The following is a 27312-nucleotide window of genomic DNA, read 5'->3' as shown; positions in this document are numbered from 1 at the left end:
GGCTTCTGCGATTTGGGTTTACTTTTTTTTCTCATAACAATAGTATTTAAAGGAAATATTAGTTATTGAAATTCATGTAATTTATCAGGATTGGTCAGAACAAAAGTGTGTTGAGTCAATAAAATAACACTCTTTACGTCTCATTCAGCAACCTCTGTTTATATATGTTTTAGTCTGTTTAGGTTACTATAACAAAATAACGTGGCTTATAAACAACAAACATTTAGTACTCACTGTTCTGGAGGCTGGAAGTCTGAGATTAGGGTGCCAATATGGGGATGAAGGCCCTCTTCTGGGTTGCAGACTTCTCATTGTATCTTCATACTGCAGAAGGTGCTAAGGGGCTCTATGGGGTCTCTTTATAAGGGAGCTAATCCCATTTGTGAGGGTCTTAAGCACCTCCCAAAGGTCCACCTACTCTTACCATCACTTTTAGGGGGTTTAGGATTTCAACATGTGAATTGGGCGGGGGGGACACAAACAAATGATAACAAGATAGAAAATTAAACCACTGACAAAAACAATAAAAAGCTATATAGTTGACCCTTGAACAACACAGAGGTGTGGACATCAACCCCAGTAATTGAAAATCCAGGTATAACTTTTAACTCACCCAAAACTTAACTCCAGTCAGCATTTCGCATCCATCATTTTGTATCCACGATTCAACCAACCACATGTCTGTGGTTGGAAATCCATGGCTGGGAAACTGCAGCTGGGAAAGGGAAAATACTGTTTTTGATCTTCAGTTGGTTAAATCCATGGATGCAGAACCCAGGATATAAGGGTCAACTCTATTGAAAAAAGATGGTGTTAAGTGGACCCATGAAGTTCAAGCCTGTGTTGTTCAAAGGTCAACTCTATTCCATTCAGACCAGTGTTCAGTGCTTACACTTCAAAGTAAGAATTTCTGGACGGGTAAACTTAGTTTATGGTGACATTATTCCAGAAGTCAGTAGGGATTTATTCCAACTAATATAGTTAATTCAGTTTGTGTATGCCTGGCTTTAGAGGTAAAGGCCTGCACAGAGCCAGTACTTCCAGTAGCTGCTTTCTTTCAATGAAAAATAGTAATTTATGTTGTTCTGTGGTTGTAAGGTAACAAGTTATTCTCTGCCTTAATGTGCTCATAGCAGTGCTCCACAAGACCCCCGTTGATCTAGTGGTACCTTTCTGCCTCCAAAGCTCACTTGTTGCATTCCTACTCTATTCCTCTTTGTCTGCAATTGTATGCCCAGTTCTTAGCTTTCTTACAAACTGGGCTAGACAGCCCAGTAGAGTACTTTCACTCCTTCAGGGCAAGTTGTGTCAAAAAACCTATAGGTGTGTGTGTGGGGGTGGGGGGAAATGACACAATTCCCTGCCTCATATTTCTGCCCAAATCAGTTCCTAAACTTCTGTTCACTCCATTTTGTGTTGTACAAGTAGGAAGAGAAAGTTTATATGTTTCTTCTGGTTTAGGCAACACAGACATGGAAATTCTGGCACTATTAGGTTGGTGCAAAAGTGATTGTGGTTTAAAAGGTTAAAAATAATGGGGAAAAAACGCAATTACCTTTGCACCAACCAATACTATTTCCATTCATAACCCTCAATTTATATTATATCCAACATAGAATGTACTCACTTATTTGATTTTATTTCTATTTAATGTTAATCACACAATTTGCTTGTTAATATAAACATAAGCATTTACATGTAGTACTTACTAATTTGCATAGTATTTAGTAATGATGTGTGGGCAATGATCCACGTATTATTTATTTGGGCACTTCATTAAGCAATTATTTCTACTACTGGAATATATGACTTGGATCATAAAAAGATAAAAGTATTTTGGAAAATGAACTATTTTTTACTCTTCAGACCATCTTATGGTTAATCAACACTATAAAAGTTCTTCAAATCAAGCAAGAAATTCTAAGAACCCACCAATAAAAAGAAAACTTTTCTGAAGGTAGCTGAGATACTTCACACTTTAAAACATGGAAAATAGCACCACAAAATAATTTTTGAAGTTCTTTCAATTAGTGTGTTCTTTGAATATCTGAAATAAACTATTTTATATTTTATTACATGGTTTTTTTCTTTAATTTACATTGTGGTCAAGTATATATATATATATATATATATATATATATATATATATATATATATATATATATATATATATATAACATTTACCATTAGTGGCATTCAATACATTCACAATATTGTGTAACCATCACCACTATCTAATGTTCAGATCATTTTCATCACCTCAAAAGGAAACCCTATGCCTATTAAGCACTCATTCCCCATTTCCCCTTCCCTCCAGCCCCTGGCAATCTCTTATCTGCTTTCTATATCTGTATATTTGCCTACTCTGAATATTTCATATTAATGAAACATACAATATGTGGCTCATTGTGTCTGGCTTCTTTCAAGGTTTATTTTATGTGTGTTTTTAAAATGTGTTTAAAGAGGTAGAGATCATCTATTTAATTTACAAAAACTTGATAGATCTCATTGAGAGAATTATAAACACTAGGTGATTTAATTTTAAAGACAAATGTTTTGGGAAGTGAATGCCATATATATGATATATAACTATATAACTATATATATATACAAATAGATGATAGATAGATAGATAGATAGATAGATAGATAGATAGATAGATAGATAGATAGATATATAAATCACAATCCACAATCAATATAAAAGATGAAAATAACTTCTCAATTGCATGTTACTAACTTTCAGGCATGAAGTTAGATGCCTTAAATATAATTTGAAATTGAAAAAATATTGATTCTAACTTGTCTTGCATATAAATTTTCAGGATATATTTAATCTTGTAAAGGCCTAACAGCTTCATCTGGCATTACAGGTATTTTTCATAATAGTGAAGTCTGCCACAGTCACCGAGTATCTAGTTGTCTCCCACCAGTCAGGTCTTATTTTACCATAATATGTAATTTGGGACTAATGTTATAGAACTGACTAACAAAGGAAGATTTTTTCTGAAACTACATAGCATCAAACATTACCAAACTAAATGAATTATGCAAACTAGGTTTCCTTAAGTGTTTCCATTTCAAATATACTTAGATTTTTAGTTATATATCTACATATTTTTAAAATTTAATCTATTTTGGAGGCAATGTTTATAGTTCCCCTCCCAATTTTAATGAACTTGTGACATTTAGCAGCTTGGACAAGGTTTAATAAATAAAAATAAAGGAACAGCTATTTTTAGCAAAGGATTTTTGCTTTGTTTAACATTTGTTTTCAGTAGGAAAATTGGTCATGTAAATCGATTATTCCAACAAACATTTTTAGTATTTTCAAATTGTTCTCAACACTGAGGCTTGTTATCACACTTTTACATTTTCATCGATATTTTAATTTCCAGTGGTTTTCGTTGGAAATGTTTTGATTCATTGTGTTGGATACTATTTACTATGAAGTGATAGAGGTTGAATATTAAAAGAAAAAATTCCCACTTTGGAAAAGTTTTAGTGAGTTAAATATTGTATGTTTAAAACAAAATTCAATTGTATTTGGGATGATATTTTCCTTCTGAGCAATCCAGATAATTTTTAACTGGCAGTTTGTTGATTTGGAGATTGGCCAAGAAGCTGTGTGGAGGCTATTAACTGCACTTTAAAGCTGTGGAGAAATTAACTTCCTTTAGAAACAATTATTGGATATTAGGATAGTTATAGACAGTAACAGATGAAATATTTGCTTGCCCGCATCAAATGAAATAATTACTTAAAAATTCACAATTTATTTTTAGACAATTACCTATATAGTATGTATGCAATTCACCAAAATCAAAATTAAAAAGAAAATGTAACTCATCATTAGGATAAACACCACCACACACTTTAATATTTCTATATTTACAAATATTTGTGATTATGCTTCCATATTTAAAAATATTAGGATGTGGGAAAGTTAGGCAAAAGATAAATTACCAAATTTCCATGTGTTTTCACTTTTGATAAAATATTTGGCAACCTGTGGATGTGCTCCTTCATTTGAAATTATAAATTTGATATATATGTTTTATGAAATGCAAATCCTACAGTGGGTTTAGCACAATGTAGGTGCTAAAACTTTTCGAAACACTTAAATATAATTGTTTCATTTCCACATTATGGTCTTATCCTGGCCCATTTCTGAATCTATTGATATATTATTTTCTCTGTAAAATTAGCTTGCTCTTTATACTTGAATACTTTTATTCAGAGGAAAATTATTTTAACTGATGAGAACACGTGGAGTAAATTAAGTGTTTTTACCAATCCCATTTTACAGGACAAGAACAAACAATAAGATTACCCTAATTTTTATACAGGCTTTGAGCTCTCACTGCATGATACACAATATACTGCTTACAACAAATGATACCACCTCAAAATCAAGGTCTCTTTGACGGTGGCAGATTATTTTATGGTGGGCATAGGCCCACCCACCAGCTAAATCCCACTGAGTTGGTGGACATCACCTTTGCATGTTGACTGTGTGTGGCGTCCTGAATTCACAGATCTTTTGATCAAGAGGAAACAATCAAACTCTGCCCTTTGGGAGTCTAATTTATACTTGGACCTGGTGGCAACATTCTAGACTGTAAGGCAATGCAGCAAAGGGATGAGGAAGCTGGGGTCATTAGAAAGGGGTGCGTGTATTTTGCATGTATGAAAAATGTGAATAATTTATTAATAGAGAAAGATTGTGTCCGATTAAAGATGGCCAAGAGGTCTTATAGCTTTCACCCTGTCTCTTGAAACACTCTGGGGCAAGCTGGCTACTACGTAAAAAGTTAGATACCCCTGATAAGCCATGTTAGAGGAGGACATGTAGGTCCTCTGGTCAAAAATCCCAGCTAGATCCGGATTTCCAGCCATCCCCACTAAAGCACCAGATATGTTAAAGAAGTCACTTTGAACCTTCCAGATAAGCCAGTCCGACAGCTGAATAAAACTAAACGGTTTCTTTCAACGAAGAGTGGAGTATAAAAATTGCCTAGCTAATCCCTGTCTAAATTCCTGATCGACATAATTGCAAAATTTAATAAAGTGGTTGTTGTTTAAAGCCATTATATTATTAATGTTGTTTTAATTTGTTGTTTCAATTTGTTGTTTTAATTCAGACTTTACATGTTCAGAGGTAAATGCATAGAGGTGTATAACGTCATAATCAGGATACAGAATAGATCCCTAGAACAAATATTCTCTGTGCCGCCCCTTTATAGTTAAATCACCCCTATCTCTTTAAAACCAGTAATTTATTCTTCATCTCTATAGTTTTGCCTTTCTCAAAATATGGATGGATTCATACAATATTCAGCTTTTTAAGTCTGGCTCTTTTACTTAACTGAAGTTGTTATGTGTGTCAGTTTATTCCTTTCAATTGTTTAGTATTATTCCACTGTATGGATGTACCACAGTGTTTATTCACCCATTGATGGATTTTTGGTGTTTTTCCAGTATTTTGTGATTATAGATAACTCTGCTATCCACGTTTGTTTGCAAGTTTTTCTGTGAACACAAGTTTTTATTTCTCTTAAATCCACCTAAAAGTGGAATTACTGGGTCATATGCTAAGTGTATGTTTACATTTAAAAGAAAATGATAAACTGTTTTCTAGATTGGCTGTACAATTTGCACTCCCACCAACAAAAAATGAGACTTACAACTGCTTTGGATCTTTGTCAGCATTTGGTATTCTCAGTTTTTGTCATTTAATTTTAGCTTTTCTAATATGTGGGTAGTGGCAACTCACTGTGGTTTTAATTTCAATGTTGCTAATAATTAATGGTGTTGAGTAGCTTTTTTGTGAACTTATTTGCAGTGTATATATCTTTTTTTTTAGTGAAGTGTCTGAATCATTTGCCCATTAAAACTTAACTTTTTTACTGTTAAGTTTTGAGAGTGCTTTCTATAGTCTAGATACATATTTTTTGCCGGAGGAAGATTTGTAAACATTTTTTTCCAACAGGTGATAGTTTGTCTTTTCCTTCTATTAGCAGCATCTTTCACAGCACAAAAGTTTTTAATTATGATGAAGTTTACTTTATCAATTATTTATTTTATAAATTATGCTTTTGGTGTTTTATCTAAGAACTCTTTGCGTAACTCAGGGCTACTAAAATTTTCTCTCATGGTTTTTTCTTCTAAAAATATTTATAATTTTAGGTTTTATATTTAGGATTATGCTCCATTATGAGTTAATTTTTGTATAAGGTACAAGTGTGTGTTGAGAATACCTTTTTTTCCTTTGTATGGATGACAAATTCTTTCAACACTTTTGAAAAGACTATATTTCCCTATTGAGTTAATATGAAGTTTTAATGTTGGTTGATGCAAGTCCTCTAACTTAGCTCTTTCTTTTCATAATCATTTTGGCAATTTAAATTTCTTTTCCTTTCTTTGTAAGTTTGAGAGTTAGCTTATCAACATCTGAAAAAAATTGCTGCTGGTATTTTGATTGAAATTGCATTAAAACTGAAGATCGATTTGGAAAGAAATGACATCTAAGTTATACTGAGTTTTCCAACTCATAAACAAGATGTGTCTCTCTGTCTTTTTTATTTCTTTCATCAGCATCTTATAGTTTTTAGCCTATAAATCCAACACATATTTTTTTTAGATGTATATACCTTTTATTTGAAAAGTATATTTCTGTGGTGAAATGGGATAAAATCAAATATGCTTATGATTTTAGTTTCTAAATTTGGGGCACAACTGAATAAGCTATAAACACAGAATATAATTGACAGGTTGTCTTGTGAAAATATTTCTCAAATTAAGGCATTAAATGAATGTAAACAGTACTTCTGAGTATATTTGGGATGAAATATTTATTCATTTCAATTTGGAAAAATTTACAATTGATAATATTTTTCATTTAGCAGAATTTTCTCTCAGCTTACCCAGTACTATAGAGCAAATATTTTATCAATGAAAAATATTATAGTATATTATGAATTGATGGAAGATGTCAACATTTTCTTATTTAATAATCATAAAATTCAACTTCCAAGAAGATTTCAGGTAATTTTATGAAAAAAATTCTAAAACTAAAAGTAATAGGAGCATAGAGGAAAAAAATTCATTATCCAGAAAAATATCAGTAGCACAGTATTAGAAATATACACCGCTAAGGAACTGATTAAGAAATATAACTATTTGCAAAGACAATTATTCTGCCTCTATTATTTTTTAATGGCCAGATAATTTACATTAAGGATTTTTTTCTTGAACACACATATATAGGTTTACATTATTATTATTGCTTTATAAAGAATTTTATTGTAGTAGTGGAAATAGGTTTAAACAGAAATGTTTTATAGATTCACAACAAAATGAAACTACTTTGTCAGTCAATAAATAAGAATTTTCACATATAAAACTTAATTATTTTATTTCCTCCTTTTCATCTCAAAATTTCCCTATTTGAAGGACAGATTATATGGTCCACCTAACCTGAAGCATAGTAGCAAGCCTATTATATTGTAATGATTCTCATAAAGTTGGCTATCAAATAACCAAATATCCAAATACCCATTGAATCAATTGTAATTTAAAGGTACATCCAGCCTCTACTGTAAATGTAAAACTAGTGCAAATAACTGTAGTCAGAGTTCACATATTGAATCAATTCTCTTTTGCTGTGTAGCAAACCATCCAAAACTTAGTGGCATAAAACAACAATTTTATTTGCTCACAAATCCATGGATCTGCAATTTGGGCTAAGATCAGCCAGCAGGGAGTTCTTCTGTTGGTCTCGCCTGGAATTCCTCATGCAACTCTAGTTATTTAACTACGTGATGGGATCGAAGATACCTCAGTCACATCTCTAACAGTTAATTGCCGACTTTGGACTTAGGCACCTTGGTTCTGCATCACATAATTTCTTATTGTCTACTGGGCTAGAGAAGTCTTTACATGGCACCCTCGGTTACAAGAGGGTGAAAGCAGAAGCTGCAATGCCTCTTTAGGCTTAGACTCAGTAAATTTCACAGTGTCACTTTTGTTGCATTCTTTTTGATTAAGGCAAGTAACAAAACCAGTCCAGGTGCAAAGACAGGAAAAATAAAACGGATTCCACTTTTGATGAGGAGAGCAGGAAAGTCATATTACAAAGAGTTGTGCAAAGAGGCATGGAAGGAGTTATGGCATTACTCTTTGCAAATAATCTACCAATAGACATTAGGGTAATGGGTAGAAAATCATTATGACGAAAAGACCAAAAAGTCCTGGAGTTGACACATAAGGAAAGTTGGTCTGTATTTTCCTCCAATATACATATCGCCTAGCATTTAGCATTTCTTAGTAGTAAAATATTTTTAATATTATTAACAAAAAATTTATAAATTAGTCTAATATACTCTAAAAAACAGTAGCTTGACTCTGACTAGATAGCTTTCTCAAGAGGAGAAGAATCACATATAGTATTTTAAGAACAGATACTTCATATTCCCATTTATGTCCTAAAACATACGAACAGTTCATTATTAAGGGGTATGTAAAAAACAAACAAAAGTAAAAAAACCTAGGGAAGGCAATATAACACAGTATTCTGTATTTTGAATTCAAGAAAGTATTAGTTTAAAATTACAAGAATGTTATCTTCTTATGATGCAGACTCTAAGAACAGATCTAAAACTACGTGAGATATTTGTTCATCTCTGAGTTTTAGTCAGCTTTGAATCCAAATAAATAAAAAATCGCCTTTTCTCTGCACACAGCATAATTGGCAGTATCTAGAAATTTCTTAGCATGATTTTTGTAAGAGTCCGATTTTTAAAAAAACAACAAGTGTGACAAAGCATAACATTAGTCAACAGTTGTGTTTTTTAGAGAAATAAGAAGAAAATATTTTTTAAATTTAAGAAATGTTCTTCATTAAGAAGCTGACAAGCCAAAATTGAATCAGTGGTTCAACATTTGCATGCATATTGACCAGGGGCATACCTAGGTCATTTGGGACCAAGAGAATGTATCATTCAGTGTTTTTAATACGAGTTATTTTGAGAAATATTATTTCAAGATTAACAGCACTAACACTTGCTTCGAGTATTGAATTGGTGAGGATAAATTAAGTTTCATGAATTAAAAACATATTTCACAACAACTGTGGTACTAAAATTGTAAAGGGCAATTTAGCTCTAATAAGAAACAGAAGCCCCAGAAAAGAAAGAGGATTACAAAAATATATTGCATTCTAAATCCAATAGCCACTAAGCTTTTCTAAGGCAAGATACTGCTAAACTCATGTAGAAATCTAAGAAGGTAAAATATTTCCCTTTTGTTTGAAATGTTTGCCTTTCCTCTCTATTTGGAGAATAAAAGGAAGACTGCCAGAAATTCAGACTTGCAATATAAGTAATTTGCAAGTTTTAATGTCTCCATGATCACAGCTAATGACAACTTTAAAAGACTGACTCCTGGCATTTCATCACCTTTCCCAGAAGGACATAAATTACTAGAAGATAGTTGATGTTTATAGATTTTTAAATACAAAATTGTATATATTTAAGGTATACAACATGATCTGATATATAGTCAAGCTAATTAACGTATCTCCTCACATAGTTACATTTTCGTGTGTGATGAGAGCCCTTATAATCTACCCTCTTAGCATCTTTCCAATGTTAACTACGTCATTATTAGTACAGTCATCTTGCCTGTACATTAGATCTCTAGACTTGTTCATCCTACATAACTGCAACTTTGTGCCTTTCACAAGCAGCTCCCCATTTTTCCCAGTTGCTTACCCCTGGTAACCACCGTTCTACTCTCTGCTTCTATGAGTTCAATGATTTTTGTTTTGTTTTGGTTTTTTTTAGATTTTACACAGAAGTGAGTTCACACAATATTTGTCTTTCTGTATCTGCTTATTTCACTTACAGTTAGTGATTTTGGTATGATTTATGTTTTACCATTCAGATGCACTTTGTGGCTTTGCCACAATCTGCTCGTTCTAAATTTCTAGGGTTATGGTAACATTGAATTTCTCTGCAGCCGTGTCAATCAGGTTCCCATTTCTTCTCACTATTTTCATGCTTGTTGAAGGAATAAATATACAGTATTTAGTAAACAGTGCACATCTAGCAGTTCATGAAGGCTCAGTTACTGTGATGGTTTCCCTCATTCCTAGACTTTAGCACTATGTTCCAGGAGCCTCCTGATTTTCCATCTTCCTGATTCAGGCAGGGGTAGCAGCCTTGCTGACAAGCCGAATCTGTAGTATAATTTTCTTTCTTCCAATAATTTTGTAAACATCTGATTCCCATTAGTAAATCCCTTTTTGTGAGGTGGTGTCTGTTATAGCCACTAAACACCAACTGGACCAGTATTTGTCACCAGAGGCAAGTTGCAGGAATGGGAACCATGGACTGTTAAAATGACCTGTTTGTATTTGAAGACCATGTATATTTCAATCCCTGAAAGGAGAGGACACTAGTAGTGCATGGAAACCAGTGATAAAATTAACTGAAATTTTTACTTATGACCATCGAAAATGAAGTATATGGTTTTGCAGAACAAGGTCCAAAGGCCATAGCAAACATAATGCCAAAGGCACGAAGGATTCAAGAAATGAAAAGTGAAATGCTTCCTTCTCTCTGTACTGGGAGTTCAAAGAAAAAATATCTGGCTCAGAAATTTAAATCCTTCGGTTAAGGTGGGGCTGGAGGGCCAGGGATTGGTCATGACATTCCTTACAGAGTAGCTTATCTTCTGTAGCTTCATGGGTAAGGGTTGTATGGCTAAAAATGTATGCAAAGGATGAATCTGTGGGTTACTAAATTAGAAAGCATATTATATTCACTTTCTTACAGGACGGCGTATGTGAACATTAGGGACTTGATTGGGAAAGAGTGAAATTTTAAGTATTAGAATGATAAAACTTCAGAAGATTTGGAAAACTCCAAGTATCCTGAGCAACAAAACTCCAGTGCTCCTGCTTTTGCAAATGCAGCTAGCTCCTCCTCCCCAGTGTGATATGGGGTAGGCCTACTCTCCTTGTATTCCACCTCTACCAACCATCATTGCCCCCAGACCTGTAACTAGGATTAGGTCTCTGAAAGCACCAGGGAGCCAACAAAAGTAGATCCCAGGAGGGAAAATTTACACCCCAAGGAATTACTAGATGTTCCTAATTTTTATGTGCACAAATACTGACATGTGGAATAGGTACTAGACAATGGAATGTGAAATAAAATTTTAGAATTGGTTAAATTTATTGATATGGATGCATTCACAGAGATTCTGGATTCAGTGTATTAGCTCAGATAGCTAGGTGTGATTCCAATTGTTTGTTTATTTGGTTAACTGAAAGCTGGAACCAGCAGGGACCTGTGCTAAATGAGGAAGATATACTACACTGCATTTGTGAGTCAACTATGGAAGAAGATATCCAAAGACTTAGGAAGTAATAGATACAGAAATGGATTTAAAATATGTGAAAAATTCATTAACTACCCCCAGCTATGTACCTTGAGAGGACCCATTTACTAAGGCTTTGAAAAATACATTGGTGGCTGAAGGAACTGTATCTTTTTTTAAAAAAAAAGCACTATGGTGGCTGTCCTCTGTAAACTGGAGATTTTGCCACAGAAACATGCTCCTAGATTTCAGTGGTGATGGTAGCTGCCAAAGTGACAAAATGTCACATAGTATTACTTACTTAGTCCCAGTGGCAAAATAGACATGGTTACCATAACTGGGGCAGAGTTGGAGTGGGTATTCAGAACGTGTGAATCACAGTGACCTTTGATGGTAGATGTTTGATCATGGGGTCAATGGGCTTGAAATATGTGGGTAGCTCATTCAGGAAGATCCTACTTGTTCTGAATAATCAGAAGAAATCTAGGGCTGAGAAATAGGAGATTTACTTGAGTTACCAAGAGAGACACAACCTTTATTTAATTAGAAGACATGACCGAGTTCACAGATTCAAACTCCTTTGGAGAAGGACCATTTAGTATGTCACAAATGCATTCTGTGATTCTTCCTACAGGGACCTGAAGCAATTAATTATGACTATACACTAAGGAACAGGAACTATGAAGACCAATGTTTCTGAGAACATTGGATCACAGTTCTGAGTTAATTCCAGTCTCTGAACATACACAATCCTATGTTGTCAACTGGTCATAGTGGCAGGTTATGGAAGAGTCAGATAAGAAATTTTGATGAGAGATTATCTCACATTGGTTTCAATGGTTCTATGAATCCATTCTGTTTTATTTTTTTCATTTCCTAAGTGAATGGATGGAGATCTTATATACATAAAATCTCGTCAACTGCAGAATCTTCACATAAGTTTTTTGACTCGTGGAGTAAATATTATGAAGGTGGGAATACCCACATGGAGTCCTCTGAAGCCCTTTCCTTGCCATAGAGTCCTCTGAAGCCCTCCCCAGAACTGGTTTCCTGGGGAACCAAAGAAGTTAGTCATTCCTTCAAAGACTTGTATGATGGTGGAGTTGTGATTCCTTTCATATTTAACTTTCTTTTTTGGCATAGGCAGACAACATTTGAATCTTGGAAAATGACAATGGATTCTAATCATTCAGCTGATTACTTCAATTACAGATGTTTTTCCATATGTAATCTCTTTACTTGAGCAAACCAATACGGTCACTGGCACTTGGTTTCTGAATGATACGTTTTTTAGAGAAAAAAAATACATTTGTTTCTCTAATGCAGAGAACATCAGAAGCATTAGCTTTCATCTGGTAGATATCCTTGTTATTTTGTAAAGAAGGAAGAGCTCTAAATCTGCAGCCTAGTGCTATAATTAAGGCTATGTGAACATGATCATCCAGCATCACAAGACATCCCACTGGCCTTCTATATTAGAAATATCGTGCTGCTAGCACAAATGAATAGAAAAATAGCAGAAGACTTCAACAGAGTCAGAAAATAAGAGATAAACCCCAAGAGACTTCAGCAACATTTTAAGAGCTCAAGTTTTGGAGCATGTCTGGATATCTGGACAAGTTGTTTCCCTTCCACTAAGAAAGTGAAACAATACTGACTAGGCCTTTTTGAATTGTGGCAGCAAAATATACCACATTTGAATATGATGCTTTGACCCATTCATCAAGTAACCACGGGACTGCTAGCGTTGGGTGATGATTAATATAGGGCTGCCTCTACCAGTCTTTCCAGCAGTTTGATAAATATTTTAATCTCTGTACCATATCCATTTTCACATAAAATAACTAGAGTGTTTTGATTTTATGCAATCTTATGAAGAGAGAGAGAAAGAGATTTGAAATTAACATCAGAGGTTGCGATTTTGAGTTTATTTAAACTTTGGCACAGATTTCATGTTTTGATCAAGTCCTGGTGCATCCATGAAGATAGGTAATTGAAATTAAGTGAAATAGGTGTTTATTGAAGGTGAGGAGGTCGAGGGGTGGAGGGGTTGGAGGTGTTGGATGTTGCGTCCACTTAGAATTAAGGCAGACCTGGTCATAGAGAAGACTGTGGATCAGCTGCCCAACCTTAGATGAATGAGTAGCGTCACAACTCTGGCACAGGACAAATCTACACAAGAAAGAAGTGTGGATAGTCAAAGATAGTAGCTTCAAAGCAAGATTAAAGAGAAAGTGTCTGAAAGTAGAATAAAGAAGTGAGGAGGACACCGGAACACTTCCTCACCTGAGGTTCATGGGCTGTGAGAGACTGAATGGCCTGCTCTCCAAAGGTGGTAGAAGGGAGTCCTCCTTCAGCGATACCAAGAGTATGGAGAAACTCTTCATCAGAAAGGGTGTTTATGTGTGTGGGTGTGTAGCGGGAACAGGTAGGGATAGGAACAGTAAAGTTGTTAACCAAATGACAGGGATTCCAGAGGGGACAGTGGACAAATTAAGGAGGGAGAGAAGTGGCATATGGGTTGTAGGTGAGGCTGAGTAAGATGAGAAAAGCAGGTCCTGAGAACAATTTACTTTAAGTGCTGTGAATGAAAATATGTGGAAGGTGAAATATGGCATCAGTAACGGGCATCAGTTTTTTGAAAATATTACTCCCAAGCCACATCCTGGTTAATGGTGGTAGGAGTGGGGGCAGGGCAGGGGCCTGGTGCCTGGGACCTGGGCGTCTGTCTGCTGGAAGCTTTACTAACTGGTAGGTTGGTCTTCAAGTTCACGGTGAAGTTCTCAGGCAATTCTTAATGAAAATTCTTATGAAGAATTTTCCCTCAGGAATCTAACTAAGGCAATTTCTTATTAGTAAAAATTACCCTGACACCATCTTGACAAGAAAAAAGAGAAGCTTATCTATCTATCCATCTATCTATCTATCAATCATCTACTTGTCATCTCTCATGAATCTATGGGGGTGCCAAAAAAATGTTTACACATTTTAAGCGATCTTAGCATTTTGGTCAATGTTGCTCAAGCAGGAGTCCTCTGTAATCAGAAGTGTCTGGATGCTGATGGTAACCATTTTAGCCCCTCCTATAATTGCAGAAGTCAAACGTGACTTGTATTCCTCTCTTGTTACTGGTATATATTAATACAGGATTTTCTTCTTTCTTAAAATGTGTATACATTTTTTTGGCACCCTCTGTATTTATTTTTTAGTACAATACACCTTTATAGAAACTTCCTCTGGTAAAGCCATATAGTAATGTCATATGTATTACATGTATTTCACAAAGATTTATTGCCACTGGGCCAGGCTTGGGGAACAAACTTCATGCGAAATATTTTGAGAACAATATTTTTGTCAAATAGTGAAAGATATGATTCAATGGTGGTTATGTGAGTGAAATCAAAACATAAATATAATCACAGAAGCAGAAAAGGAAACAAATATGACCCTTGTGTCAAACATAGGAAATAAATCTGAAACAAATGTGAATGTGTTTACAATGAGCATAAATGTGTGTTCAGGTACACACATGTTTGAAAAATTACACCTTAAAAAAAGAAATTCATATATTAACAAAAGAGAGAATATAGTTTATCCTCCAGTCCATATGTATTAATAGCTTTGCAAATAGCTAGGGGCATAAAAATGTATCCTTCTTCCTTCAGAACACCCAGTGCATCTGTCCCATTTTCTCCTGCAGTTCCATACGCTACCAAGCAATGAGGATAGAAATATTAGCCTTAGGCAAGTGTACTCATGAGTACCCCTATAAATATGTACTTTAGAGAACACATTCTCAACGAGGACAATATTGTTCCCAAGGGAGCAAAATTGGTTCTCAGTGGGCGGAAAAATCTTACTGTTTTTATGGATAATTCAGAAATCTACATAGGGTATATACACAGATATACAGTATATCAGAAGCATTAAAATTTCATGGGGAGGGCAATTAGGGAAAAAGATGTCTAAAAAGTTTCCTTAGGGAGGTATAATAAAAAAAAAAATTGGTTGAGAAACTGCCTTAGAGAAAACTAAAGAGAAAAAGGAAAGTAGAGCATATTCATTTATTTTTTGTATCTGCTGTCAAGTTTTGATTAATCATATTTAATTTTATAGTGCCTGGATGAGGAATAGCAATTATCTTCAGAGCAAGTTAAAATATGATAAAGAGTAAAATATATTTAGAATCACAATTTTCACCCTTTTTAGTAACTGCTTCTCAGGATGTGTGTATAACAAGCATATAATACAGGGTATATTAAAATGGTAAATGACCATTAAAAGACTGAATGAGCAGAAACTACAGGAAGACCTGATGTGAATCAGAAATGACTAAGAAAAGAGAAAAACAGTGAAAGAATAACCGAAAGCAAACAAAATTACTTATACCAAAGAAAGGGGTAAAATTTTATCTCATCAGCTCAAAGAGGGACCTAGCTGGTCCGTTATTGCTTCTGGGGTAGAGTCACGTGCCAGGCCAGAAGATTCCTGGAAGTCTGGAGGTGAAATGACATCACTGCCTAACACTGTGAAGGGCATGGAGGCAACTTCTGTGCAGAGAGATGGAGATGAGAGTTCAGTTAGGGAAAAGTAGAGAGTAATTCTTCACTAATTCCAAAAGTCTGTGGAGAAAAGTCCCAGTGGGGCTGGAAGACTTAGTGGAAAAGCAAGAATTCCCAAATGTCTTCCCTACCCTGAGAGGAAAACTAAGACTTCATTATCATCTAAAGATAAATTTAATGGGTTTAGCAAATGAAGGTTGCCGGGGACATATCTGTGAATATTTGTCGTTGATCTACTTAATGTTGATATATGTTATAAGATCATTTTAAAATTAAAACTCAATATATTTTTGTGGCAGAATTATTTGCCTTACGCTTTAGCTCGTCTCTGAAGTGTTGGCAATATTTCAAGACACTACTAAGGAGAATTTTAAAAAGAAGATTCAGATGATAGTCATACATATGTGCTAATAAATCTATGTTTCTTCATGCTATTCCATAGAACAAATAGTTTGTTATCAAGCCTTCTTGATGAGACTGAGAGATAATTTTCCTTATATTTTTAAAACCAAATCTGAAGATCTAAGCCCATTTCTGATATACACGTGCATGTCATTTTCCTAGAGGAATTTTCCATTTTCTAGTCAACTCCATAAGCAACAAGGACTGCTGAACTCTTTTGCCTGCATCTGTTCCTTTTGACAGGGCACTTGCGGCACAGCCCCAGGACCCTGACACTCTGGCTTGTTTGAGCCCATCTGCAGTATAGTTAGGTTGGCTTCTTTTATACATAAGCTGCTAGTTTTATCACAGTAACAGAAACATGTCACCTCACTGGTCTGGAGAGTGTCAGCATTAACTTGCACTCATTCTTCTGTCAGAAATTCAGCATCACAGCTGAAGAGCTATTTGCAATTTAAATTGATTGCCAGGTATTTAACATAAATTGACATGTTAAATCTATGACTAAGTAACAAATTATGACTGGTGCCAATCATCTTAGAGAACACAATTCCCCATCTTGCTGCCCATTTTATCTTTAGAGGTTGAAACGACATTTTGGAGTGCATTCTTTCAGAAAATCAAATTCTCTTCGAAAAAGGTGCATGGTGATAAATAGCATGAAGATGAACACCATTGAACATCATTTCTATGTCGTGTTAGGTGGTCAACAGAAGGGCTTAATTGGTCTGGTCACAGTGAATTCTATACCATGTCTTACTCTTGAAAGGACCCCATGCAAATAGATGCTAGTCACTTTGCATTACACATTAGCTTTACAGAAGGCAAGAGAGGAAGGTTAAATTAAGAGACATTATCTTTGACACTACATGTCTGGCTTCCCCTACATAATCTTCATTTTTGCCCAACTCAAATATTTCCAATACCTAAACAAAATACAAGTAACCTTCAATCTCCTTAGCCAGAATAAAAGGACCCTCTACATACATATGTGGTCCAGTAAAGGAAAGAAGATGTAGAAGTACGTGCCTGACAACTCCCTCCTTCGCATAGCTTTCTTCCTGTTGTCATTAGCATCAGTTTCTTTTTGGTATTTTCCTCCCACAGAACAGGAACTATGCCTTTAAACATCGTGTTTGTTTTAATAACATTGCAGCACAACTAGACAATTATATTCTGTGTGAGATCTTTATAAGGAATTGTACCTGTGTGAACAGGATTGACAGATAGTCTCTTTTTGAGACACAGTGATTATAAGCATGCTCTTGTGGACAACTGCACCAGGCAGAGATTTATTCTTATTTCTGACGGGGTCACCAGAATGTGTAACCTTCATGCATACCTGTCTTTCTGCAACCTTTCTCATAAATATGCCCTCTTTCTAATTCATGCTTATAAAGGATAGTTCAGAACACGTTCGTGCTGCCAGTCACTGGTTACTCATGCGTGAAATTAAAAAATCTTTCAGACCAATGCTATTGCTATATTTGGTTAGGCTTTACCTATTACTCAAAGAAAGAAAATAAGACAGTGAGGATAGGATCTTAACAGGCATAATCTTAATGATAAAAGAGTAGATAGTAGGATACTTTCAGGCTATTCTAAAAGAAAATGGAATAACATCTATCTAATCATATGCTACATTAACATTATTGACCCTAGTAATTTGAATAACACAAGAATAGTCCCTGAATACTATTACAGACCTCTTAAAGTGAGTGTACCTTAACAAGAACTTAATTCGTTGGCAATAGACAGAATAGAACAACAACTTATTTGGGGGAAAAGTTACAAAAGAACAGAAAAAAATGGACTTTTCTTCAAATTATACACATTTACTTCCAATTGTCATGAAAAAACATTACTGTGAAACATAGTTGATACTTGAAATAATTGCATCTTAACATTTATTGTTTTATTTTTAAACATTGTTCTGCAGTCATCATAAGCACTATATAAGAGCTCTAATTTCTTATCATTGAGAACTCTCCATATAAAATGTTAGCATTTTATAATGAATTTATATCTCTATTAGTACAGCTGAAAAAGCAAATGCTTTTTAGGAAAGATTATAAAATTATATGGAAAGATTTGAATAAAAAAAGCCAAGTTCATTTGGGCAATATTAGCCAACGTTAACTTGATTGCACATTAGTTACTTAATTCATATTTTAGAGTTAAGACTATAGCACCAATTTAAGACAGTGACTAGGACTCAGAGCTGCAAAAACAGATCATATTGCAAAGTGGTAAGAAACGAAGCTTATCTACTTGTGTCAAAGGAACAACAGCATAGTTCTCATTTTGGAAAAAATAATATTTGTTAGCCAGAATATATATACGCACATATATGTATACACACACACACATACACACACACACACACATATATTTAATGATATACTTAATGCATAGATAGATATAGAGATAGAGATGAACATATCAGAGTAGAGCACTGCTCTATGGAGCCTATAATTTTAAAAAATGAAATACATGTCCTCAGATTTAAACAAATATTATAAATAAAAAGATAGATGGAACTTGAAAGCAAACTGGATAAACTTATAGAATGTCAATGAAGTATCTCTAATAAATCAGTACAAGGAGTTAAATGCTGTCCCAATGGAGCCAAGTAAAGTAGCATTAAAAAAATTTATCATCATCATAGTATGTGAGTCAATTGCCTTGATGTAAGTCATTGAACTATTACAGTAAAGGAATCTAAAATGGACTGATACAAAAATACAGCTTATTTGGGATTATTATGAATTCCCAATAATTTATGTACTAATGAAATTTCTTAAAGATAAGGAATATGCAGCACCAGAAATATAAACAGATAGAAACTCTGATGGACAGAATGAAATATAGAATATTCAGTGTAATAGGTTTTACAGAAAGATCAAATGGAAAGATAAAAATGAGCATTATTATTCTTAGAAAATTAACATTAATCATAGATTCAGAAAGCAGCAATAATCCATAGCAGAATAAAAATAAATCAATATGTAAACCAATTTAAAAAAAAAAATTACTACTAAAACCAAATTACTAGTAAAAGGAACAAAAATGTAGACATTACAAAGATGCCTAATGAAAGGATGAGGCATTGTAAATAAATTTATGCCAATAATTTGAAAAATTTAAGAAAATGGACAAATTCCTTGAAAACAAAACTTTTGCACGACATACACAATAGAAAAACGAATAGTCCTGTATCTGTTCAAAGAAGGAAATCTACAATTTAAAACCTTTCCACAAATAAAATAACGGGTGAAATGTGCATGAATGTTTTAAAAAATGCATGTTTGCATAGGTAATATTTCATTTGATAAAATCTTTATTTGGTAAAAATACGTACTTAGAGAAAACGTGTAAGAGTTTAAAGATTCCATTAAAATATGTAAATAAACTGTCAATTTTTTATGCCATGTTGGCTTAGATTTCTCTGGAGAATCTAGTAATCCAATCATTCAAAGTAGCATCTACTTGTGTATGATTACTGTTGCAACTAAAATGTGAATCTATCATTTGTGTGGAAAATTGAAAAACTGTACAGTTTGACAACAGTATGAGCCCACAGCAGACACTCAGGTAGTCTTGCCCACGTCCACCATACATCTCTGTATACAGGCACTTAAACTCTTATACCAAAACATCTCACCTTTTTCGTTTTCATTTTGGAGAAGTAATTTATCTTGTGGGCACTGGTGAAAAGTAATGGTTTAATGAGTAAATACTGACTGAGGGCACATAGCAGAACAATTCTTTAACTCTAACTTATTTGTAACAAGATAGAGACTCATCTGTTTTCTGAAGATAGGAGGTTCAGCCAATATATCCATTTCTAAATACTGCTATGCTCATATAGACTATATATGCCTGAGTTTAAAAAAAATGCTTTCATCCTGGCATATAAACCTAATCCACAACTCATCACAAATTGGCAGGAATGTGTTTCACTTAATGTGGAGATCTTAAGCTTGCCCTCATAGAAGCAATAAAAACAATTATGAGCTCCTTTTGTTATCACAAGTCTCAAAGGATAGATGTACCTCTGTCACCAAGGCTGTGTTGTAAAGAGGGAAGGAGAATGACTCTAATGATGGTAAACCAGTTTTATTTATTTTTTTCAAGAACTGTGGTTTCCAATAGTTGTTAAATCATTGTCTGCTTAAGAAAAATGTGAACTTGTAATAATGGAGGCTGAACAAGTCCTTGGAGATTCTCATTACATATAATGACACATGACTGAAATGTGAGGGAAATAGGGATGTTTAGAATTTCCATAATATTTATGGAATAAAATGTTAAAGACTATATGTCAAAAACAATGAAATTGTACTTAAGTGAGAATGGTTGGCACTATGTTAATTAGGCAAATGAACATTAGGAAAGGATGAGTTTTTTAATTAAATTTATTGGGGTGACATTGATTAATAAAACTATATAGGTTTCAAATGTACAATTCTATAATACATCAACTATATATTGCATTGTGTGTTAACCACCCCGAGTCAGTTCTCCTTCCATCACAATATATTTGACACCCTTCACCCTATACTACTACCCCCTTTCCCCCTTACCCACTTGTAACAAAAAACTGTTTTCTGTGTGTTTGAGTTTTTGTTTGTTCGTTTTGTTAATTTGTTGCTTTCAGTTTTATATCCTACATCTGAGTGAAATCATGGTTCTCGACTAATTTGGATGCCTTTTATTTCTTTCTCTTTCCTGATTGCTCTGGTGAGGACTTCCAATACTATGTTAAATAACAGTGGTGATTGGGAGCGTCCCTGTCTTGTTTCTGTTCTTAGAGAAAAAGCTTTCAGTTTTTCACCATTTAACATATTAGCTGAGGGTTTGTTGTATATGGCCTTATTATGTTGAAGTACTTTCCTTCTATACTCATTTTATTAAATGTTTTAATCATAAATGGATGTTGTTTCTTGTCAAATGCTTTTTTTAAATCTATTGATATGATCATATAATTTTTATCCTTTGTTTATGTGGTGTATAACATTGATTGATTTGTGTATGTTGAACCATCCTTCTGACCCTGGAATAAACCCCACTTGATTGTGATGTATAATCTTTTTAATGTATTGTTGTATTCAATTTGCTAGTATTTTGTTTAGGATTTTTTTTTTTTTGTCTGTATTCATCTGAGATAGTGGTCTTTAGTTTTTTTGTGTGTGTGTGTTATCCTTACCAGATTTTGGTATCAGGATAATGTTAGCCTCATAAAATGAATTAGGAAGTATTGCCTCTTCTTCAACTTTTGGAAGAGTTTGAGGCAGACAGGTGTTAAATCATCTTTGAATGTTTGGTAGAATTCACTAGTTAAGCCACCTGGTTCTGGAATTTTGCTCTTGGGGAAGTTTTGAATGATTGTTACAATTTCCTTACTGTTGATTGGTCTATTTAGATTTTCCAGTTCTTTGTGATTCGCTCCAGAAAGGTTATATATTTCTAAGAACCTGTCTATTTCTTCTAGGTTATTGAATTTGGTGGCATATAGTCTTTCATGGTATTCTTGTATGATCCTTTGATTTCTGTGGATCCATCATAACTTCTCCTCTTTCGTTTCTGATTTTGTTTATTTGTGTCTTTTCTCTTTTTCCCTTAGTGAATCTAGCCAGGGCGTTGTTAATTTTATTAATCTTTTCAAAGAACTGGCTCTTTGTTGCATTAATTTTTTCTATAGTCTTTTTGTTCTCTATTTCATTTAATTCTGCTTTAATTTTTATTATTTCCTTCCTTCTGCTGACTTTGGGTTTCATTTGTTCTTTTTTTTCTAGTTCTATAAGTTACTAAAACTAGATGTTAGGTTGTTTATTTGGGATTTTTTTGTTTCTTGAGATAGGCCTGTAATGATATAAATTTCTCTCTTATTACTGCTTTCACAGCATCCCAATGATTTTGACATATTGTCTTTTTATTCCCATTTGTTTCTATGTATGTTTTGATCTCTCCTTTTATTTCTTCTTTGACCCAACCATTCTTTAGTAGCACTTGTTCAATCTCTACTATTTGTGGTTTTTCCTGCTTTGTTTTTACAGTTGATCCAAATTTCAAAGCATTGTGGTCAGAGAATATGATTTCAATCTTCCTAAATTTGTTGAGGCTAGTTTTGTGACCCAATATATGGTCTATCCTTTAGAATGTTGTATGTGCACTACAAAAGAATGTATGGTCTGGTGTTCTGGGATAAAATGTTCTATAAATGTCGATCGGTCTAATGTGTCATGTTAGGCTGATATTTCCTTATTGATTTTTTGTTTGGATGATCTACTCAATGGGGTATTTAGGTCACCTATTGTAATTTTGTGTTTTTTCAATTTCTGTCTTTAGTTCTGTTAGTAGTTGCTTTATATATTTTGGTGCTCCCTAATTGGGAGAATATATATTGGTAAGTGTTATGTCTTCTTAATGTGTTGTTTCCTTTATCATTATGAGATGTCCATTTTTGTTTCTTGTTACCTTTTTCATCTTTAAGTCTATTTCATCAGATATAAGTATGAATATGCCTACTTTTCTCTGGGTGCCATTTGCTTAGAGTATCATTTTCCACTCTTTCACTTTGAGTCCTTGCAGGTGAGATGTGTCTCTTAAAGGCAGCATATGGTTGGGTTTTGTTTTTTAATCCAGTCTTCTACTCTGTACCTTTTTATTGATGAGTTTAGTTCATTTACATTTAGGGTGATTATTGATCTATGAGAATTTCCTATAGTCATTTTATCTTTTGTTTTCTGGTAGCTTAGTACATCCATTGTTTCTTTACCTTTGCATTTCTTTACCTGTTATTTTATTTTGGTGGTTTTCTATGATTTTTTTCCCCCTTGTTTCCTCTTTTATTATGCTATGTGTCTCAGTTCTGGAATTTTTTCGAGTGGTTATCATTAAGTTTATGTAAAAGAGTTTCATGTATAAGTATTCCTTTTTCTTCAACACACATCTTGGACATACCACCCTGAATGTGCTTGACCTCATCTGGTCTCAGAAGCTAAATAAGCTTGGGCCTTGTTAGTACTTGGATAGGAAAAGATCAGTTTAACAGTTAAGAAATTTGAGTGTATGCTATTAAAAATGCCCATAAATATTTTTAAAACTTGGTGCATAGAGAGGTAAAATATGTTAAAATTTTGAATTAATATCATTTTCAAAAATAGCTAAAGAAGTAGAATATCTACTAAGAGAAATTTCCTCATATTCCTGAAGCGTCAAATAATTACCTCAAATGGGACTGAAGCTGAATTTTTAAATGGGGAGACAAATAAAAGGTTTGAGACTAGACCAGCAGAGGGAGCTTAATGTATTTGGTCAGTATAGACATTGAAAACAGTTAAGATCTTTGTTAGGCAGAGATATGTCGATTGGGAGAATTACGTAGTTTTATTTGAGATATGAGTCCTCAGATGCAAAGGTATTTGCTAATGATTATAGGTAATTTGAAATTCCATCCTCTCAATTTTAATGCATTATCTTTATTAAAGTAGGTTATTTGTATTATAAAAAACCAAACTATATTTGTACAAGAAATAAAAATGTCTTAATGCTTTTATAAAAGCATATTAAGTAATATTATGGTAAATAAAACAATGAGACAAAATTTAGTTGCAGAGCCATGATGGCGGAAACTATGAATAAAATACATCAACTTAATCAAGCAGCAGCAAAATATTTTATCATCCTTAAGATAGAAATATAATATCAAGTTCTAATTTCTCTATTTCTGTGTAGAGGGATACTATATTGCAGCTATTCTATCCGATACCATTAAAATGTTTACAAATATTGAATCTGATTATGTGAATAGGAATAATGTCACATGTTTAGCAGTTTGGAAGACTAAAAAGAAAGCAAAATGGATGTAGTTAATTTTATAACACTTAGTTTATTTTCTAATATTTAAGCTTTAAGGTGTTTTACTAATGTTCATTGATGTTGCTTGTGAGTCTGAAGATAGTGATAGATTCTAAAAATGATTTCAAAGGAAATATATTATGATGGAATATGTAAAAATGGAAAGGATTTCTATACTAGCAAAGGGAAATAAAACTGAGTGAGGGTATATTTGCCATATTCTGCAAGCTTTCTGTATAATATTCTGTAAAGGAATTCTGTTTAAAGTTAAAGGTAAGAAATTTAGTTGGTGTAGTCATCTCTTAGACTATGTTCTAACTACCAAGTGGTTATCACCATTTAGTGGTAGACTGATGAACTATGTCATAAAAAGCAGAGACCTTCAGAAACTGACAATCTATCAGACTTTAATGTGAAGGAAATTCCACCATGTTTTCTCTCATTTCCAAGTCCTTTCCTCCACCCCACAAAGATAAGTAAGACTATAAACCTTTCTGACTCTTGCTGTTGAAAGTATTTTGTGTAAACAGTCTTGCAAACGAGAAAGTATAAACATATACAGTGTATATAGTAGCAATTAAAATGAGAAAGTTGCCAAGACTAGAAATACAGTTTGGGAAGTCTAAGCAGAAAAAGCCAGTAAAGATCCCTTCACCATTAAATATGATTTGAACTGGGCAGGATATAAATGCAGGATATAAATCAGGAACAGATATTCAACCCAAATCAAGAATATGTCAAAGTCTGAAGCAGAATTGTAATCATATTAGGATTAGAATTGCACAAAAACTACACTGTGCTCAAACAAGGAAATTATATGCATTTTCTTTGTGTTTACAGAAACACTCACACATAGTCATGTTAAGTTATATACTGTAGTTAAGATAATTCTATATAATGCCCACATATGGGAGGTTAGTTTTTCTCCACTGAAACTTTTATTGTTTGACTAGAATCCCAGAAATGCTTTTAAATGACTAAATATTATGTACACGATGAAAAAAGCATTTTAAGAATGTGGCTCGTGAAAAAAGTCTCTTTCTGTTGAGATAGATCCTCTACACACAGGCAGGCAAAATTCTACACAAACCTCCACATAATAATTTGCATATTAGTTACTTTTCCTTAGAAATTCACTATGAAATCATTCTGAGATATGTAAAATGAGCATAATTCTCTACTTAATTGTTTTGGGAGATAGTAAGTGTTGAAGTATTTCATATCCTATTTTAGCTAAAATCAACTTTGAAGGTTAATGCAAATTATGCTTGCTAAATTCAGGAATGGAGTATAATTCTAGGTAATTTAAGAACCACCATATATAGTTTCAATTTTTAAGTTGCCCACTAGACAATTTTACAGATATTCAGTGGTTCATGTGTTTATTTCTGCATTTTATTTTAGCTAAAGTACACAATAAAAACTACAGGGCAAAGAAGAGATACAACATAATCTTTAGAGAAAGTTATAAAATTCAAAACAGAATAAATCTGGTCTGTAATGATAATTTTTTGGCTTTAATAAGTATGTGAAATGTTCTCAATTACATAGTAATGAAGTCTCTGTTCAGTGAGTTTAGTTAAATTAGGGCATATACTCCAATTTACAAAATATTCATGATGTTTGAGCAAATACTATATTCATTTGGAAAGTGATCAAATAGAATACTTAAAGCAATATTACAAATACGTTTATTAGTAAACAGAATGACTAAACATGAAATTGTTTGCTCCTATGCTTATGTCTGTTTATTAAAAAGCATTGAAAAGAAACAATTTATATGGTAAAATTTTAGTTTTAACTTGACATTTAATATTTAATTACTGAAATGTGAAAAATCAACCTTGTTTTCACTTACATTTATTCTCTAATAAATATCTAATGCCATGTCTAAATGACACATTATTACTTGAAGTTGATTGCAATTTATACCATTAATTTTCTTTTCAAATCTCATTATATGAAAATTTTGGCTTCAAATTAAATAACATTAGCAGAAGAATTGCCGTTAATGTGACTATAAATTACTTTGGTATGAGAGTTGTTTCAAAGTAAACATGCCTACCATGGTTGTCTCAGCGATAGAGCCAAAGCTGTTTATGAATATGTTGCATGTGACATTAACTGGAGGGCCTGAAAAAGAAATTAAGACATGAGGGCTATTTAGATATTTATTTAAAATATTTTCAAATAATTGCATGCTTCTCTTTAGTAGTTTTTTACAGAAGAATATTTTTAAATATATGTATATACACAGATACTTAAAATTGAAGGCAATCATTCTGTGAAATAATATGGATTGCAAATGACAAGTTCATGGTCTCCTTTCAACACTGATGCTGGCCAGTCATTAACCTCTTTTGGTCTCAGTTTCCATGATCTACAAATATGTATCACTTTTTCTAGGATGAGTTTGAGAACTTAATTTTCAGACCTCATCTACCAGAACTTTTCAAAACTGCCTGTGGGTATCTCATTCACCAGATCTTCTTTTGAAATTTTTGTTCAGTCTTCTCTGTGCCTAACTGGTATTACAGCCTTAGGCGCCTGCAATGTTTAAACAGTTTCCTGCGATTATTTTCAACAATGCCCTGGGGATGGGATTTTCCCACTGACGGAGTTCCCAGTCAAATAGAGAACAGCCAGATAGGTTAAACAATAACATACCTCTAGGGATGGACTTTCTGAGGAGCTCCAAACCTGGTTTGCTCTCTGGTAGACGCTAGGGTGCTTGATTATACAGCACTTGTGGTAGAGAGGCTGCTAGTTTTCAAGGAATGGGGCCATATTTAAGTGCCTTCTGTCCTTAGAGAAATTCATCAGTTTTTCTTGAATAAATATCCTCATACTGTTGCAAGTTTTTGGTTAATTTTCAGAGTTCTAAAGGATAATTTTGACCATTTTGCCATTGTTTTTGTTGCTTTTTGGAGGAGTGAATTTATAGAGATTCTCACTCCAACCTTCCAGAAGGCCCCCGTGTGTGCCTGATTTAACATTCATCATAAAACCAAGAATTTTTATTTTTATGAGACCATTTATTCATTCCTTTCTAAATATCTAAAACGTGTGCACATCAAATTGAAGAAGACACAAAGATAATC

At 33.6% G+C, this 27312-nt stretch overlaps 1 protein-coding gene across 2 annotated transcripts in view; it reads right to left on the bottom strand.

Moving 5' to 3' along the window:
- The window catches only part of GLRA3 (glycine receptor alpha 3), a 146381-nt gene that overhangs the window by 81707 nt on the left and 37362 nt on the right, over positions 1–27312 (bottom strand). For both annotated transcript variants that reach the window (XM_081075682.1, XM_081075683.1), the window contains exon 3: positions 26277–26344. In XM_081075682.1, the coding sequence (XP_080931808.1) occupies positions 26277–26344 (68 nt within the window). The remainder of the gene's footprint in view (positions 1–26276; positions 26345–27312) is intronic.

The sequence above is a fragment of the Rhinolophus hipposideros genome (genome assembly GCF_964194185.1).
Source record: "Rhinolophus hipposideros genome assembly, chromosome: 16".
Classification (NCBI taxonomy): domain Eukaryota; kingdom Metazoa; phylum Chordata; class Mammalia; order Chiroptera; family Rhinolophidae; genus Rhinolophus; species Rhinolophus hipposideros.
Note: the sequence above shows the minus strand (reverse complement) of the source record. Positions and strands in the feature narration are given on the sequence as shown.